The 19,300-nt window shown below is 43.1% G+C and overlaps 1 protein-coding gene across 3 annotated transcripts in view; it reads left to right on the top strand.

Moving 5' to 3' along the window:
- METAP1D (methionyl aminopeptidase type 1D, mitochondrial) overlaps nucleotides 1-19,300 on the top strand; it is a 217,926-nt gene that overhangs the window by 27,540 nt on the left and 171,086 nt on the right. Inside the window, exon 1 of one of the 3 annotated variants that reach the window (XM_077272699.1) lies at nucleotides 17,529-17,630. The exons of the other annotated variants lie outside the window; for them this stretch is intronic. Within the exon in view, the coding sequence (XP_077128814.1) occupies nucleotides 17,621-17,630 (10 nt within the window). The 5' untranslated portion in view covers nucleotides 17,529-17,620. Of the gene's footprint in view, nucleotides 1-17,528; nucleotides 17,631-19,300 lie in introns of those variants that run through there. 3 annotated transcript variants of the gene reach the window in all.

Genomic DNA, 19,300 nt, shown 5'->3' with positions numbered 1-19,300 from the left:
ATTTAATAAACTTTTTGTATATTGTTCTCTAAATATGTTGAAGTGGACTCTTTTTCTCCGTGTTTTTGTTTATGTATTGATTTGGAGTAGTCCCAGAAGGGCACCTGAGGAGTGCCTAGAGAGAGTTGGTACTTACCACTCACACATACTGAGTATATTGGTGCTTCATGACTGTAATATTAAAGAGTGGTGTTATTCCAGCATAAGCCAACCAAAGTCAACAAAAATGTGGGCGTTAGTGAACTATTGTCACCCAGATGTTCTGGTCAATGTGGTCACCGAAGGGTACCAAATACGAGGAATGACTTGATTGATTAGTTAGGTGGAGAGAAATTTGGGTTTTCCGCACTGCTGGTGGACTGATGAAATGATCCAAGTTACACAGAACTGTATTAACTGTGGTTTTATTGACACATTTCGAAGTTCTTCTTCAGGATAAAACCACATTATTTTGGATGGTAGAAGCACAAGGAATTTAGGAATGGAACAATGTTGAGTAGTAATAAGTTCAAGAACTGTTCAAAAGAGATTTCTAAATTCCCGACTTTTGAGTCTTCAAACCTTTAACGAAACAGAAATTGATTAAACCGAGGTAGGTAAAAAGACCTGACCTAACCGTTTAATATCCGGTCGACAAAAGAAAGGGCAAGAAACGTTGATTTCCATTGTTATAGTTTAGAACATCTCCTATTTGATCCTGTCAGTCGTTATTTGTTTGGGAAGATTATAGTCGATGATCATTTCATGTTACGTGATCAAAGAATCATCCAGTGTTTGGAGCAGCAAATTCCCTGAAAAACTGATATTGATGTCAGAAGATTACATCATTTAGCATATAAAACGCAAAACCTAGGTCATAGTATGGAGTGTCATGAGCACCAACAGGACAGGTTTATATTGTTAAAGGGAATGTGTCATTTAAAAATATATATTTTTTCGATGGTGAAGGATAGAATGAATGAGATCCTACTATGTGAACGAATCCAGGCAACCAGGGGCGATGACTGGAATGCTTTTTTCCAGATTTGGAACCCATGGCTCGACCTTGACCACGGCGCTCCACTGAATCAGGCCCTTATACGGTCTCCCTGAATTTTTAGTTTATAATGGTCTTTATTAACCTAAATTGTTCTAGTGGAGGGGGGATTGTCCAGGATCTCTATATGTGTTCAAATGTCTAAAAATACTCATATAACTCTGTTTTGTGCATTGAAATGAACCTGTGCGCACCTAACTATCGTCTCTTAATATTATATGTCACACTAGACTGCCCCCATATTTAAGTAGACTATTTTGACGTTATTTTCCCTGTTGTTTTTATCCCTAGTCTGTTTTGTCTTGTCTTCTTCGTTTGGTTTGTGAGATTGACCCTCCTTGCGGGTATCTACTACCTTTATATTTCTATTATGGTATTCTTCAATCATCTATGTACTTCTTTGCATGGAGGGTTGTTCATGTTATATTTGGTTATGAAAAATTTCAAATAAACATATTGAAACTAAAAATATATATTTTATGTTAAGTGTATTTTTTATTTTTTTTATATATTTTTTTGTTATTTTTAATATCACACTTTAAATTAAAAAATATCATCGTGTTAACGGCAACTAGGATTAATTATGGACTTCTATGTCTTTTTGGGCACTTGGACAATAATAGCAATAAATTGACTCAGATGTTACTGAATGGAATTTAACCATTCTCATCAGTGCAAATAACATTATGAAGGAAGGGGGGAAGTAAGTATGGTAAGTTGTGAGATTACCTATTCTGAATGCAGGATCCTTTGATACCTACTGTATATACACATGTTACATTTCATTGTAATCCTGGTCTTGATGATAACGAGACTACTGAAAATTAATCGGTACAGAAAAGGAACTATGAGTCTAGTTTTAGGCCTAGTGGCCAGTGGAAAAGCTGTAAGATGTCTGTTACTATGTACTGTATATATACAGCTCTGGCAAAAATTTAAGAGACCACCACGTCAAAACCCTGTCATGGGCAGTCCAATCTCCAGACCTGAACCCCATTGAAAACCTCTGGAATGTAATCAAGAGGATGATGGATAGTCACAAGCCATCAAACAAAGAAGAACTGCTTACATTTTTGTGCCAGAAGAAGTGTGAAAGACTGGTGGAAAGCATGCCAAGACGCATGAAAGCTGTGATTAAAGATCATGGTTATTCAACAAAATATTGATTTCTGAACTCTTCCTGAGTTAACACATTAGTATTGTTGTTTATAAATGATTATGAACTTGTTTTTTTCCATTATTTGAGGTCTTCAAGCAATGCATTTTTTTGTTATTTTGACCATTTTTCTTTGTAAAAAAAAAAATAAAAAAATTATTGCTTGGAAATTCGGAGACATGTAGTCAGAAATTTATAGAATAAATGAACAATTTACATTTTACTCAAAAATATACCTATAAAGAGAAAAATCAGACAAACTGAACATTATGCAGCAGTCTCTTAATTTTTGCCAGAGCTGTATATGTGTCAGGTTTTGCTGCGTTTTTTTGTGCCAAAATCTGATTCTAAACAATAGGATTTTTTTTCAATACTAAATTTTACCAGCATGGTCAAAAGACAAGTCTAGCATGCCAAAACTGCAGCAAAAAAGGGAAAACATGCTTTTTTCTGCAGCTTCTTTCCTGACAAGAAATCAGGTTTTGCTGCAGAAAAAAAAGCACCTAGTGTGAACTTACCCAAAGGGGCATATGAGCTTTGTACTAAAAAAGCAAGTGAAGAAGAATTGATCCTTTGACACAGTAGAGCATGATATATTAACATGCCTTTGGAACAAAAGCTCAGTCTATTTTGGTAGACAGGATGTTTTGAAGGGGCACAAAACCTAAAGTTTATAAACTAATAACATTGCAGCTTGTTCTGACCATGTGAACTGGAAGCAGCGGAGCCTGCAAGGATCCAGTTGACTGGTTCAGTCTTCAAGGTAGAAATGTGCAATTAAAGGAGTTATCCAGGATTTAGAGAAAAAAAACATTGCTACTTTCTTTGAAAAAAAAAAAAGCAGTGCCACACTTATCCATAGGTTCTGTGCGGTATCATAGCTTAGCCTTTTTTTTTTTATTAAGTTGAACTGATCTCCAATAATTTCAGACACTCCTTATTAACGCGACAGGCGAGGTGCTGTTTTTTACTGAAAACGGCACTTTTTCTAATTCTGACCAACCTCTTAAAAAATGAGTCTACGTTCACAAGTACAAATTTGCAGAATTCATGGCGAATCTGCAACAAAATTCATGTGTTCCGTGTGGATTCCGGTGCAAATTTGCTTTGTATTTTATCTATGTAGGGTGAAATCAGCAATGAAAATCTGCAGCATAAGTTGATATTCTGCATCACGGATCACTTTGCTCTGCAGATTTTTTTTTTTTTCCCCGCAGTGAGTTGATGACATTCGTTCAGATTTTGTCCATTTTGCTGCTACATTAAAATACGAGGAGAACCATCTCTAACAGCAGATCTTAGTCATTCAGCATCTGGGAAGTGTGCGCTCTTTTTCTGGGACGGGCTTTTGTAATTAACGAGTAATGAGACTAATAAAATATTTTGGAGAAGACTCATGTTGATAATGTTCCGGCCTGTTTCCTCCAGGTACCCGTCATCCAGATGGAAGGAGGCAGTTAACTAGTCTTAGCTGCCTTGTGATCTAGATGTATTCATGATCTCACACGGTGAATATGTTTTCGTTTCGCTGGCTACCTATTGGAACGTGTCTACTTTGTAACACAAAAATGACTTTATTGCTAGATGTGCATTATTTTCATAACAATGACAGATGGATACCCCGGTGGAATGATTACTCTCGAGATACCGGCAACCATCGGAGATAACATTTATGCTCATTGCTGCCCTGTAAAGAATATTTCCTTATCTTACATTTCTTTCTTGTGTTCAGAGCATAAAATGCCTGTCTGGTTTACAACTAATGGGGACGGACTGTGCTGAGCCTCCTAAGGATATCTATCGGTAACAGTCTATTAGAAATTATGTTGTGTGAAGTGATAGAGATTCATGAAGGGCATTTTCCAGACTCAATTTTCAGGATAGAGAATGTACTTGGTGTTCTGAAAGAAGCTTTACCTTCAGAAAGCTGGGATGATGGTACATCCACATAATATCTATATTTATACAAAGATTTGAACTTTTTTTACTTTAATTATATTGCAGCGCCCCAGAGTCCTGGTCGTTGCAGTATCATGGCTCAGCCACTAAGGGGGGCCATGGTGCGTTCGATGGCACTGAAGGAGTTCTCTGAGCAGGTATCACAGTCACCAATACATTTCACAGCTGGGCCTCCGGGGGGAGCTAAGGGTGCTATTCATTAGGCCACTCCCCACCATAGTGGGTAAACTGGGGGTCAGGCAGGAAGTTAGAGAGAACGCTGACGGGATTGAACGGAGCAACACCCTGTGGCAGGGGGTGTTGTGAAGGGAGAGACTGTAGGGTCTCTGCCAGGGGTGGGATCCTGGCAGAGGCTTGGCATTGAAAGAACGTAACGGGTCCGCGCAGGCTCCTGGAAGCGGCGGGACTCAAGAAAGGACTAGAAGCGAGATAGATTGTGCTGAGTGAGAAACGAAATCAAGCGAAAGGAGATACCAGTGAGGGTTGTGCTGAAAGAGGCAGCACCTTACTGAGGCGCACTACCGGTGGCCGGAACGCCGAGGAGGTAAAGAGTTTCAAGCCATACCTCAGACCTACGGCAGGGCAGTTAGCTTGAGGCGGACTGTCTCACGCATCACCCAGGAAGGCAAAGGGGGGTACCAACAGGAGAGGGGCGCAGATAGAGTCCCGGAAGATCTCCGAGCCTCCCCGTCATACGGGTGCGTTCCTACCATAGTATCTGGAGGGACGAGGAAGATCATTGCGAATTAAGTTGTTGTGAGGGAACACGAGAAACAGACACAACAGTTGTGGGGTACTTTCCGTAAGCACAGCAGGGAAGGACTGCAACACATAGCGCTAGAAGGAAGGCACCGATTTCCACCTGCAAGGAGAGCTCTGGAAGTGCCATTGGACCGGCCGGACTTGCGCAGCCTGGTGAGCCGTATTCTGGACTGAGGACCCAGAGAGCTTCAGTAAAGAGGTAAAGAGACTGCAACCTGGTGTCCTCGTTATTTACCGCGACCTGCACCCCACAACTGCACCGCTACACCGTTACTACACCACTTATTGCACCGGACGTCCCCCACTGACAGACAGGGCCACGGACCGGGTCTAGCCACCGTGACAACCCCAGGACTGAGACCTAGAGGCCCGGCTCCGGGTACCCCTCGGCCCTGCGGCGGTGTGGGGGCGCTCCAACTTGGCGTCACGAACAGGATCTACTTAAGCCTGAAGAATCAGGTCATGTGTGCCTAGAGACTGTGATTTACTGTGCTTGGACTGTACTTTATTGCAAGATTGTGCTGCGCCATTGGCCGCCAGAAGTTCCCGCCAAAAGGCGCCGCCATTGCTACACCCCAGGAGAAGGAGGGTGTGTTATGGGCGGAGACTCCCAGTGTGGCGCGAGAAATGGCTACCGCCCCCTGCACTTCTGGCTGCAAAGAGATGACCTGCCCCAAAACAGAAGACAACCCCCTGAGATGCAACGGCGGGAAGCGGGTGATGGAGAAGCCCGACCTCAGAGAAATGGCGGAGTTAGGTGCATGCACTGCCAGCGACTATCAGGCGGCGATGATGAACGGCGAGTGCCTGAGCGAGGAAGAAGCAGTTCCGGCCTGCCCTTCTTCACCGGAGATGGACCGGAAGCCTGCGGACCCGACAGCGGAGTTACGTTCACCAATCCCGACCTCGGAGTTAGAGGAGGGGGAACCACAGCCAGCGGAGCCGAATCCGAGCATCCCATTGGAGGAGCCCCGGTCCGGGCTGCAGCAGATTCCAGCGTCTTTGTTAACGGACCGGAGCGGCACCGATGGAACCACATCAGGCGCAGGTATGGGCGGCGCCCCTACTCCCCTGGACGGTTCTGCTCTCCCGACCAATCCTCCCCACAACAGTAACCCCGCGTTTACAATCGACCGAGCGGTTCTCACCCCCGGTGCGTTGGGGAAGTTGTTACCACCATTGCCAACCAGGTGGGGAGAGCCCATAGAAATGGACCCAGGAGGGGTGATGTTCCGATGGGATGTTCCCTGGGTCGAGCAGGATGGGATTCCAATGGAAGGTCTCACTATTGCGATACTTACCTGGGACCAATACAAACAATGCGTGCTCCAGCATTGGGGACAGCGCACCGAAGTTGAAAGACGGGAACTGCAGAGCAAAAAAATGATCTATGATGGGACGGATGCTGTCAGGCGAGGGACGGTGGCGGCATTCCACCCAAAGAAGGGGTGGGGTTCCATTTGGGAGTCGGGTCTACCTACTGGCATCTTCGTTGCCGGCTACGATGTGGAGACCCCCTGCTGTGATCGAGAAGGTGAACCACTCCGGGAGGGGGATCAGGTGACATATACCCGCCACTGGAACACACAAGGATGGCGTGCCCGGAAAGTTCAGCGATGCGAGTCTGAGAGAATGGCACCTGCGGCCCCAACTGTGGTCAATCCAGGGCTGCCAGATCTTGTTACTGTTTCTACTGTACGCCTTGTAGCAGCTCCTGAACTTGCCGACAGAGTTAGGCTTCAAATTCAGACAGCAGGCGACCAGGTGGTCCCTGCGGAGCTTGCCGCTGGTGTCCGTGCTACAGTGGCTGGGGGGCAGGAGCCCAAGCCACCAGAAGAAGAATAAACCTCGATACCATGGAAAATGTAAATAGTTAACTGTTCATTCCTTTAACTGTTCCTGTTTGCTACTAAACCCGTCTAGGGTTAAAGGTGACCCCTTTGTTGACCCGGGGTCACTGTTGTTTCCTGAAGTTTATACAGTTTTAAAAAAAAAGAGAACTGCAGAAATCATGGACTGTGCATGATTCGAACTTTCCTTTGTAAATAGTTGCACCTTCTTAAAGGTGCTCCCTACTGGTTTTAGCCAAAGACACTTTGCGAAGATATTTGCCCTATTGGTTTGAGCCAAAAGACACTTTGCGAAGATTCCTTCTCTACTGGTTTTAGTTAAAGACACTTTGCGAAGAAACCTTTCCTACTAGTCCTAGTTAAAGACACTTTGTGAAGATCCCGGGCTGGAACTTTGCATAAGACTGGTAGGCTGAGAAGACGAGCTACCTCAGAAAGACTTGGTCCCCTCTTAAAGGGGATGTGACGAAGTAAATTTGAAAGAGATACTGTTACCGAACAGTAATGTGATAATGATGCCTTGAAAAAGAAAATGTAACTGTTTTACATGCCGAGTTATATGTGTTGAAGTTGTTGAAATGTGAAATCTGAATAATGTTTTGTAGAAAGGAAAGATGCAGAGAGCCCGTAGGGGTAGATGTAGAAGCCTGCATAGTTGAAAGTAAAAGAAGTAATAATGAAGGTGAGGATAGAAGGTAAACCCCGCGTCCCCATTGAAAAGTTACTTTGTTACTAAGGACAGAGAGTGAACCCGTAGGGGTTAGAGAGTGAGTCCTTAAAGGAGCCGAGTAGAGCGGGCTCAGAGTTCTTTAAATGAAAGGAATGTTATGTCTATACTGTGTATAGTAGCGAAAGGCAGTAGGCCCTGGCTGAACAGGGCGGTCCTGTAGAAGAAAGGAGAGGCAGTAGGCCTGGTGCCGTAGGGACAGGCGGTCCTGCAGGTTCACAAGAAGGAGAATGTAAAGTTGAAATGCCTTATAATGTGATTATAGGAAGGCCTTTGATAGACTAAGAGTGTGAGTTTCTTAAAGGCAATGTTAAGTTATTGTTCCAAAAATTGCACTAAGTAGAATACCCGGTTGGGTAACAGAAGTTATTTATGCTCTGTAATTTATAATGTTGATTATGTTTGTAACGTTAAAAGTGTCCTCACCTCCCATAAAGGGAAGCCTACTTAAGTATACTTACTGTTATTTGCACTCAACAAAATTGTATGTCTTTTTGCTAACCTGTATTGTTGTTTTTCTTCCCAGTCCCGGAGTACTGTGTTTAACCAGGGGGGAGTGCAGCGCCCCAGAGTCCTGGTCGTTGCAGTATCATGGCTCAGCCACTAAGGGGGGCCATGGTGCGTTCGATGGCACTGAAGGAGTTCTCTGAGCAAGTATCACAGTCACCAATACATTTCACAGCTGGGCCTCCGGGGGGAGCTAAGGGTGCTATTCATTAGGCCACTCCCCACCATAGTGGGTAAACTGGGGGTCAGGCAGGAAGTTAGAGAGAACGCTGACGGGATTGAACGGAGCAACACCCTGTGGCAGGGGGTGTTGTGAAGGGAGAGACTGTAGGGTCTCTGCCAGGGGTGGGATCCTGGCAGAGGCTTGGCATTGAAAGAACGTAACGGGTCCGCGCAGGCTCCTGGAAGCGGCGGGACTCAAGAAAGGACTAGAAGCGAGATAGATTGTGCTGAGTGAGAAACGAAATCAAGCGAAAGGAGATACCAGTGAGGGTTGTGCTGAAAGAGGCAGCACCTTACTGAGGCGCACTACCGGTGGCCGGAACGCCGAGGAGGTAAAGAGTTTCAAGCCATACCTCAGACCTACGGCAGGGCAGTTAGCTTGAGGCGGACTGTCTCACGCATCACCCAGGAAGGCAAAGGGGGGTACCAACAGGAGAGGGGCGCAGATAGAGTCCCGGAAGATCTCCGAGCCTCCCCGTCATACGGGTGCGTTCCTACCATAGTATCTGGAGGGACGAGGAAGATCATTGCGAATTAAGTTGTTGTGAGGGAACACGAGAAACAGACACAACAGTTGTGGGGTACTTTCCGTAAGCACAGCAGGGAAGGACTGCAACACATAGCGCTAGAAGGAAGGCACCGATTTCCACCTGCAAGGAGAGCTCTGGAAGTGCCATTGGACCGGCCGGACTTGCGCAGCCTGGTGAGCCGTATTCTGGACTGAGGACCCAGAGAGCTTCAGTAAAGAGGTAAAGAGACTGCAACCTGGTGTCCTCGTTATTTACCGCGACCTGCACCCCACAACTGCACCGCTACACCGTTACTACACCACTTATTGCACCGGACGTCCCCCACTGACAGACAGGGCCACGGACCGGGTCTAGCCACCGTGACAACCCCAGGACTGAGACCTAGAGGCCCGGCTCCGGGTACCCCTCGGCCCTGCGGCGGTGTGGGGGCGCTCCAATATCACTTATTCACATTAACATTAGTTTCACCTACAGTAGAATATAGCACACTTAACTTTAAAGAGAACCCGTCATCAGGATTTTATACCCCAAACTAATGACATATATATATATATAAAGGCGCTATAACCCGTCTTTTACAGAATACTAGAATGCTCTATGTACGTCCCGAATGCCCCCTGCATGGTACAAAAAAGAGCTTTTATTATACCCCCAGGAACGGTCTTATGGACGCCTCTGGTCTTGGTCCGGCGCCTCCTCTCTTCCTACTATCACCATTCTCCTTCCCGCCTTCATGTGGATGACGTGTCCTAGGTCACCCACTCAGTGTTCTCCATCGCGCTCCGGTGCAGGCGCACTTCTGTCTGCCCTGTTTTTGTTAGCATTTTAGGAGGTTTAAAAATGTAGCAGCAATTGTTCATTTTTTTCAAGGAAATTTACAAAATTTATTTTTTTAAGTACTTATCCATGTTTGAAGTGACTTTAGGGGTCCCATATATTGGGAAACCCCCAAAAGTTTTACAATTTTAAAAACCGCACCCACTGACCTATTGAAAACATCTGTCGGGTAGATAATTAACCCTTCAGGTGCTTTTCAGGAATTAATGCAAAGTGGTATGACTGAAATGAAAATGTGTATTTTTACCACCTAAATGCCGCTAACTTCTGAATAGGTTACAACAGCCGTCAGACTGTAAGGCCGCTATTTGGTCATGAATTGCCATGGCAAACATCAGGATCACAAAATCATGATCTGAGGGTACCAATTGGGATAGGGAGGGAGAAGCCACACTCTGTTAACCATTTATAGTGATGTAGTCACAATTGACAGCAGCATCTAAGGGGTTAAACAGATATGGACGGTGCAAACACAGCAAGTTGTCAGCTATAGTGTACGGCCGACAGCTGCTGGATTGTCACCTGTATGGGGAGGCTATTCTCTTATATCTCAGGTCAGTTAAAAGACGTATTGGCTGTCATTAAGGGGTTAAAGCATATTTGTCTCAAGATTTCACAACACAAACTGTGTACCTTAACAAATAAATCTTATACTGTTGAGATTGTTGTAATTACTTAGCAAATCCATGTCAGAATTACTTAATAATTCTTTTTTTAAAGAAATCCGAACTTCTCCACTACTTGGCCGCTACGATCCGTCCGATCATTGCCTTGTACTGTACAATAGGCCGTCACCTCCTCTCCATAGTCGTCTTCTTTCCTCCTAATGGACACCAATTTACATGCAAATTGTTTTTGTGGTGCACATATAACGGTCGATTTACTTTGCGTCAGTGATCTCAGTCGCTAATTAGGAAACATTTTCTTACATTCCGAGAATCGCGCCTTACTTTCTCCCTTCTCTTTCCTTCCTGGCTGCCTAAATGATTAATAAAGAGAATACTTTTGACCCATTTTAATCATGTCAAACTCCACAGCAAATTTACATAATGAAAACCACGATTTCATTGTACGCCGACGATTCTGTGATCTCCCAACCAATGTTTTACTCTTAGATTATAAGGTAAGGTGGAGGACATCAGCTGTAATCATAGGATAATTTATTAAGCTATGCTAATGTGATTGTCAGGCAGTAACAAAATATAAATCTGAAGATCGTGTTTGTGAAACAGTCACTAATGAACTGTGAGGCAATGACATGTGATAATACAATGTAACCTCTTGTTTAGTAAGCATAGGAACAGTTTATCTTCTTTGCTAAAGTAATTAACTGCTTACGAGTTAATAAGGAGTTATCACATTTCTTAATTCCAGCTTCATGCTAAATAAATAGATACCTCCGAAAACAAATCAGCATGTATTATTATAGATACTGCCTAAGCACCTTGTCATTGTCACGGGTCACATATTATGCTCTGGGTGCGAGACGAAACGTTAAGACCGGGAGCAATTTCTATACTCTAGTTAAAGCGGAGCACCGGACATAAGTCAAAAGGGGAAGAATAAGTAAAGACTCTTTCACTCGGACAGATGATAGGACAACAGACATTAATACAGTCATTATCAATCGTTGTCTAGTGCAACCATGCCAAGCAATCAGCCAAGAATCAAGCAAACGCTTGTTGGTCAACTGATCATAACCTTTATGCATAGCGGAAATTAATTGTTGATGTTCTAAGTAAACAGAGATGTGCTGCCAAGGATATGAAACTACATGGGGATGAACAATAAAAGTAGCGAACATTCTTCTCCTTATAGTCCGTAATAGAAAAAAATGGAAGTGCACTCACCGGTCCTGAAAAACAACGATCCTTTATTAAGACATGTGCAGAGTACAGCAGGGAGAACGTGGACAGAGACAGACGATGGCCGTTTCGCGCTACCGCACTTCCATAGATCCTCACACTGAATTCTTCTCCTTATAGTTTGCATGTGCAGGTGAAAAAATGAGAAAGTAAAGGTTAGTGATGAGCGTATGTGCTCGAATAATGTGTTGTCCGAGCATGCTCGCGTACTAACCGAGTGAATTCGGTGTGCTTCAAAAATATGTTCGATTTCCCGCAGCTGCATGTCTCGTGGCTGTTAGACAGCCACAACACATGCGGGGAGTTCCTGTTTGTTAGGACATCCCTGCATATGTTGCGGCTGTCGAACTGCAGCGTGACATGCAGCCGCGGGGACTCGAACATGTTTTTCGAGCATGCCGAAGACACCTTGTTAGCACACGAGCATGACTTTTTTTTGCAGAATGAGTGTCCACAGAAAAAGAAACAAGCCAGGAAGTATCCAATTTTTTTTGTTCTAGTCACAGATATATCTCAACCATATAAGTTTAATGGGTTCGTGAAAAACTCAGGACAGCATACTGATGGCATCGTACATACTTCCCAGTGTTTGTTTTTCACTGCAAAGCTGAGAAATCTCTATTAGTTTTTTGAGGGGAGTTTTCATACGAGAAAAACAAATGAAACACTGATGGTAAAAATGGACACACAAGCCAAACACTGTAAAAAAAAAAAAAAAAATGGAAACACAAGCCCAAACACTGATTGTACAAAATGGACACACTATCAAACACTGATCGTAACAACTGAAACATGGAGCAAACACTTATGGAGATGTGATCCAAAACACTGATGAAACTGTTTTTCACATTTGTATGTGCACAGAGCAAGTTACAGCTTACACTTCATGCTTTTTGGGTTCCTCATTTGGCCATAGTGGATATCTAACCATTTCAAACTAGAGTATTTTCGCTATAGCTCCTTGCGGGTGATCCTAGTATTGAACCTTCATGTCAATTGTGGCTCTAGTTTTTGTATTCATACCATAGACCACCAATTTCTTCTATGTGCAGTTGGGGCATATAGTACCTGGGAAGAGGGATTGTTGGGTCTTAACAGACCCAGATTAGTTCTACAGTGCAGGAAGGAGGCTGGATTTTCCCTGTAACTGGAGGTAATCTGGCAGCCCAAGTTACAGAGGGAATCGGCAATAAACGGGAAAAAAAAGATTGTGAAGTTGAAATGCCCCCCAAATTCTTTTATGACTTTACGCGGGTCACACTGTAAAAAAAAAAATACAGATAAAACATGAACATTAAATGTAACAATGGGGTCATGTGATACCACCTTCTCAATGTAAAGTCAGCTACTTGTCCTGTGCCTGTGGCTTTTTTATCAGAAAGGGATCTTCTTGGAAAGGACAACCCCTTTAAATGCTGGTTAATATGTAGACTTTACGTCCTAAACATTTCAGCTACTTTTTCTTGCTCTCTCACTTTATATCACGAACTTTAACAATTTTTTTATTCACTCCATTTAATGACAGGCAGGAATACATTTTCTTCATCAGCCCCTTTGCTGTTTTTGTGTTTTAGAATATTTTTCTTGTCTACTTAACATTTTTTTTTCCTTTCCTTTTGAGTAGAAGAAAATAGAACCTGATTTACTCATTCAGCGATGGACACAATGAAGCGTCTTAGTACAGTTTAACAAAGCTGGCCCAATTATACCCAGTCACTTCTTGCTTTCAGATTATATTCACCTGCCAGTCTAAAAATCTATGCTCTCCGATTGTGATCAAGCCCCTACAACTTGCTCTCTTGACCTTTTAATCCCATTTTGCCTGCATTTCTCTTCCCTGCATTCGCCCCTCTCTCCTCTTCCTTCATGCGCTCTCTACCTGACCCCTCTTTTTGGGTTTCCTTTTATCTTCCCTTCACCCTTGAGTTTACACCAGCTCTTGACAATCAATTGAGTCATTTTGATTTCAAGTGGGTTTATAATCTCCCGATTTAGCTTTTTCATTCTGCCTCACCTCCTCTTTATTGTGTGTCACACGTATCTTCCTGAGATGCCTCCATTATTTACGGTTTCTTTCGAAACCTTGATTTTCCATGTTGGTTGCTCCAGTCATCAATTCTTGACGTTCATCTGGAATGGAAAGTTTCATGCATCACCAACAGAATTCAATGATAGAAACTCATTAATTGTCATCATGGGATTATTGCTTTGTGCTGGAAAAGCTGTGTGCATGGAATACAAGTAACTTCATCGGCAATGTTGTTTTTTTTTTTTTTAAATATATATATTTTGCAACTGTTAATGGTATCGTCTCTCGGGCTGTATATGCTGCAGATTTTTCTCTATGACGCTACATGTAGAAACTCTGAATATTACACTAACTGAATTGTGGATGAGATTTCCCCAGAATCTTATCCACATATTTTGCAGAAAATCGGTAGCGGGGCTGTCCAGGCTTGGGGCTCCAGTCTGCAGTCACTTTACGACTGCATAAAGTGACTATACTGAAAATGAGAAATCTTACAATTTTTACATTGGCCACCGGTGCTAATGAAGGCTCATACTTAGTGTTTCAGGAAATCAGCATGTACTTTAGCAGCAATAGACTGACTCAGACCCTATCCTTTGTACTGAAGCATCTAAAGAGCGTGTGCAAATATTATTGTGAAGGGAGGTGGAGCTGTGACATCACTTATTGTGATTGGTGGTTTCCATGTTATCAGCTGTCTATAGACATGTCACCTGCCCTTGTAATCCTGTCTCTGATGATAAGGAGCCTGCAGAAAACTCTTCCTGAAAGCACGGGCATCTAAAAACCTAAGTTATTTAATAATTTTAGAAAATGTTCCAGCCTTTTTTTTTATGTTACTACTAGTGATAACACTGATAAGCGAACGTGCTCAGATAAGGTGTTATGCTCGGGTGCTAACTTTGGCGTGCTCGAATAATATGTATTCATATGAGTCCTGTGGGCGGTCCTACTCGGTGATTGGCGGGCTTTCTAGTGGTCAATCACTCGTAGGACCACCCACTGGACTCGTATGAATACACACACCAGGGATTTCAAGGAATAAAATACAAGTTATACGGAATCTTTTCCAGCAAAGTAATGCACCATTCTGCTCATCGTGTCCTTCTCTACACCATGGTGTCCCCAGATTGAATTTGACATGTTCTACCACTTCCCTTTATGTCAGTAATGTACGCTAATGTGTATGGCATGGCGCTATAATAATATAACCTGAAGTGCAGTTTGCTATGTTATATATCATCCAACAGTAAAAATGACTCTTGTTTACTAAAATGGATAGACGACAGATAGATGGATGATGATATACTGTATATGCGATAGATATTGTGTTTGGAAGTTATTTTTGTTGACCTTTTTGACTGTCGCCCCCCACATTGTTGAATGAGGTACACAACCCCTGCTGTCTTCTTTAAGAACTCTGTGTGGTATAACAGGGCTTGTGTACAGGGTAAATTGCTTGGCCATTTTCTAGTCTCTAGGGCGCATAGAATGGTTCTGTAATATTACACGATTTATGATGGCGTTCTCTTCTCACATTCTTGAAGTCATCCAAACTTCTAAAGCTACGACCATTATTTTTACCCAAATCTTAGTATTTCTTCCAAGCCCAGATATAGTGGACAGTGGTCAATAAACACAACTGATTAAGACTGCCAACAATTGTCATAGCTGTGTCAAAGGGGTTGTACAGTTTCTGAAATAAAAGAGCCACTAATGTTATTATGTAAAAAAAAAAATCCCCCAATGATCCAATGTTAAAGGGGTTGTCTAGGCTTGGGGGTTCAAGTTAGCAGTCACTCTATGTGACTTGTGAATCCTGACAGCACGCACACTGTCCGGATTCTCCATACAAAGCCCAAGACAGCAACAAAATGAACATATATACTAAGTAAGTAAATAAATAAAAGAATTAGTGCATATAAATAACATTGGGTACTTAGTAAATACCTTATCGTTAAAAAAAAAAAGTGTAAAAGCCATCCCACCAACGTCAAGGTGTACCCAAATTCGGGATGGTCCTAACCTCTAATATTAAAACTTTACCCTGGGTCATAGTGATGTCCTATGTGAATAAGGGCTGAGCAGAATCGGGTGCCAAACATGGACACACAGCTAGTGAGGAGGTTTGTAAATGTATTATCCATCTCAAAGGAAGGGAGGCCGCACCCTTACCTGCACTAAACCCAGAAATCTAAAGCTAATCTGAAAAAAATGAGCTGGAGTACAAGAGGGTGTGCATGCAGAATAGGAGCATGTTCACACTGGCCAACAAACAGAAAAAACCCAGTGTGAACATGCTCCTATTTTGCATCCATACCAACTTGCACTCCAGTTCCTTTTTTTTCGCTTTAGGTTTCCGTTACAGGCGCATGACCATAATTTTATGATTTGCATATATGCGTTGAAGTGCCGACTAGACGTGCGCGGCCTCGCTCCATACTAGTGAATTGAGCAAGGCCGGACACATCTAGTTGGAATGTGACCAGAAGAATGCAAATCGCATATTTGCAGTTATATGATTCCTTGCTCCCAGCACTGGTGAATCCTGACAGCACACAGTGTGCGCACTGTGAGGATTCACAAGTATGCAGTCACAAAGAGGAACTGCAGACTTGAATCCCAAACCTGAACAACCCCTTAAATGTCTCAGCGGTCCTTGGTGGTCTTGTTGACTGTAGCCAATCATTATAATTATGTTGTAATGCTGAAGTAACTCATTGCTGCTGAGCCATGATGCCCGTAATGCCAGTAGGCGCAGCAGAGGCTGAAAAGGTTATAAATGTATAGGGTTTTTTTTAATTTTATAACATTTGTGTCTCTTTTAATTTTGCAAAAAGTGCAACTTCTAGAAAAAAAAGACATTAGCAACCACTATAATGTATCTGCTGTGTAAATATGAGGACTGATTTAGTCATTGATGTTGCTTCTATTCACGCTAATTAAATATTACTATTGGGCAAAGCCTGTGATATATTCCTTGAATTGTTCATAACCAGGAACAAGCCTCGTTTTACTTTTAGGATACAAAATTCCATGTTTTAAACATTTTACATCATGTGCTACTAACGAGCAAAGAATGCAATTCAATAATTGTCTGTGCACGTGAAATTTTGTACAGATAGACGAATCCAATTTGCAATTCATTTTTAGGAATTCGCTGAAGCTGATGAATTCAGTTTGCAGTTTTCTTTGTATAAGGCACTTAAAATGACCGCCAATATTTTACACATTTTAGTAGATTGCATCCGCCAGAAATGGATCACATGACCTCTGGAAAGACGGGGTGGGCTTTCCCATAATGCCAAGCAGCTATAACATCACATGTTGTAGCATAACCAATCAGGAGCGACTATAATAGCCTGTAGAAAAGCAAAAGAATGGAATGCAGAGTCCATTTTAGGGTGAATCAAGATAGAGGACAGCACAGATTACATTTTAGCCATAAATAAGGAGATAAAGCCATAAAACACGGAATAAAATGTGCAGATGGTGTGTGATGGCAGAGTGGACATAGAATGACTGCAGAGTTCAACTACAATGTATTGCCCACCCCTACTAAAGGAAGTTTGATTGAGATCTCCCTGTCCAATATTTCTCCCAGTACAAATAATAATTTTATTTATTTATACTGTGTTGAATTGAATAGCAGATGGAGCAATGCTATTGAATGGGGCTGTTCAGATGGGCGATTGTGGTGAAACAAATCAAAATATGCGCTAGTCTCTTCCTTTTTTTTGGCTCAGACTTGCCCATTTAAGTCTATAGGTGTGCAAAAAATAAAGGATCCAATATGAAGCATCCATATTGCATATGTTTTTTACATATACATTGCAAATATACAGTAATATATATGTGTACTTTAAATTGCTCATTTTGTAATTCAACCCACATAATTCTTCTCTTTTCCATTAGGTCTATGACCTCATCTGATTCAAAACAGACTAGCTGATTCCTTCTAAGCTCTATGTGGAAACAGGAGGTCAATTTTCCCTTACTAGGTCACTGCAAAAGTCCCGGGGAGGGGGGAGCCATTGGGTCCAGAGTTGAAGAAAGGAATGATTTCTGCAGGGACACAAGACTTTCTGTTTCTAAATAGAGCAGAAAAAAAGATAAGAATTAGCTGGGTAGAAAGGCAAAATGAGCAATTGTAAGTACAACGTGCTATATAATATGATGACTACAAAATATTCAGAGGATAAAAACTTTGATGGGAGTGCTTCATTAACATAGGACACTGTACTTGGTCTTGTAAAAGAATAATTTACTCTTTAAACTTGTACAAAGAAAATGATATAAGTCCGGCAATATTTTGCTGAAATATACATGCTAAAAGTAGGTGTGACAATGTATTATGGTTTGATGAGACCAAGGTTGAACTTTTTAGCCAGAATTCCTGAAGGTATGTTTGACTCAAAGCCAACACTGAGCAACAACAAAAGATCACCATACCCACAGTGGAGCATGGTGGAGGCAGCATTTTGCTTTGGGACTGTTTTTCAGCAGCTGGAGGGAAATATTGCTCAATTTTGCAACAAAATCTTTAGGCCTCTGCTGAAAATCTGTTGATGAAGAGGAATTTCACCTTTCAGCATGGCAACGACCATAAGTACACCTCCAAATTAACAAAAGAATGGCTTTGCCACAAGATTAAACTTTTGGAATGGTCCAGCCAAAGCCCAGACCTGTTAATAGGAAATCTACGTGTGACCTAAAGAGGGCGCTATACACAGGTGATGACCTTTGCAATCTGACAGATTTGGAGCTACTGCAAGGAATAGTGGGCAAAGATTGCCAATTCTACATGTGCCATGCTGATAGACTTCTGTCTTTTGGGGCAGAAGTCTATCATAAATTCAAAGGGTATTTCAACAAAAGTATTAGTTTAAGGGTGTGCATATTTATGCAACCACATTATTTTAGTTCTTCATTTTTCTTTTTCCACAAAAAAATTCAGTTGAATTGTGCAGATTATTGGTGACATTGAAGGTGGAAAAAAGTTTCTTCTGAAACATGGCATTTAACAGGGGTGCATAGACTTTTTTTTTTTTTTTTAAATCCACTGTATAGATGACACAGAGACGATATATGTCCCGGCCTCGGATATTTACCTTCCTTCCTCCATCCCTTGGCACGTTCCCGACGTGGTCCCTCGCTGCTCCTCGCTTGACTTCTCTGGATGCGTCGGCGGTTCGCGCATGCGTGGTCACGCCTCCTCTGCCGCTGGGTTTCCTGGGAGGTCGTGACCCAATGGCTCCGCCCCATCATGGCGGTGCCCACTGGGTATTTCTTCCCGGCGTCTTCTGAGGTAAGACGCCTGTGCTTCTATGGTGATACGCTAGCATCCTTGCTAGCGCGCTCTCTCATCCTCAGGCTCCCTGTGTCTCTGCTGTGCCTGCCCTGTGTCTCTGCTGTGCCTGCCCTGTGTCCCTGCTGTGCCTGCCCTGTGTCTCTGCCGTACCTGCTTGTGTCTCTGCTGTGCCTGCCCTGTGTCTCTGCTGTGCCTTCCTTGCGTCTCTGCTGTGCCTGCCCTGTGTGCCTGCCCTGTGTCCCTGCTGTGCCTGCCCTGTGTCCCTGCTGTGCCTGCCCTGTGTCTCTGCCGTACCGCTTGTGTCTCTGCTGTGCCTGCCCTGTGTCTCTGCTGTGCCTGCCCTGTCTCTGCTGTTCCTACCCTGTGTCTCTGCTGTGCCTGCCCTGTGTCTCTGCCGTACCTGCTTGTGTCTCTGCCGTACCTGCTTGTGTCTCTGCTGTGCCTGCCCTGTGTCTCTGCTGTGCCTGCCCTGTGTCTCTGCCGTACCTGCTTGTGTCTCTGCTGTTCCT

Source organism: Ranitomeya variabilis, chromosome 7 (genome assembly GCF_051348905.1).
Source record: "Ranitomeya variabilis isolate aRanVar5 chromosome 7, aRanVar5.hap1, whole genome shotgun sequence".
In the NCBI taxonomy this organism is placed as follows: domain Eukaryota; kingdom Metazoa; phylum Chordata; class Amphibia; order Anura; family Dendrobatidae; genus Ranitomeya; species Ranitomeya variabilis.
The sequence above is the reverse complement of the archived record's forward strand: the minus strand, read 5'-3'. Positions and strand labels throughout refer to the sequence as shown.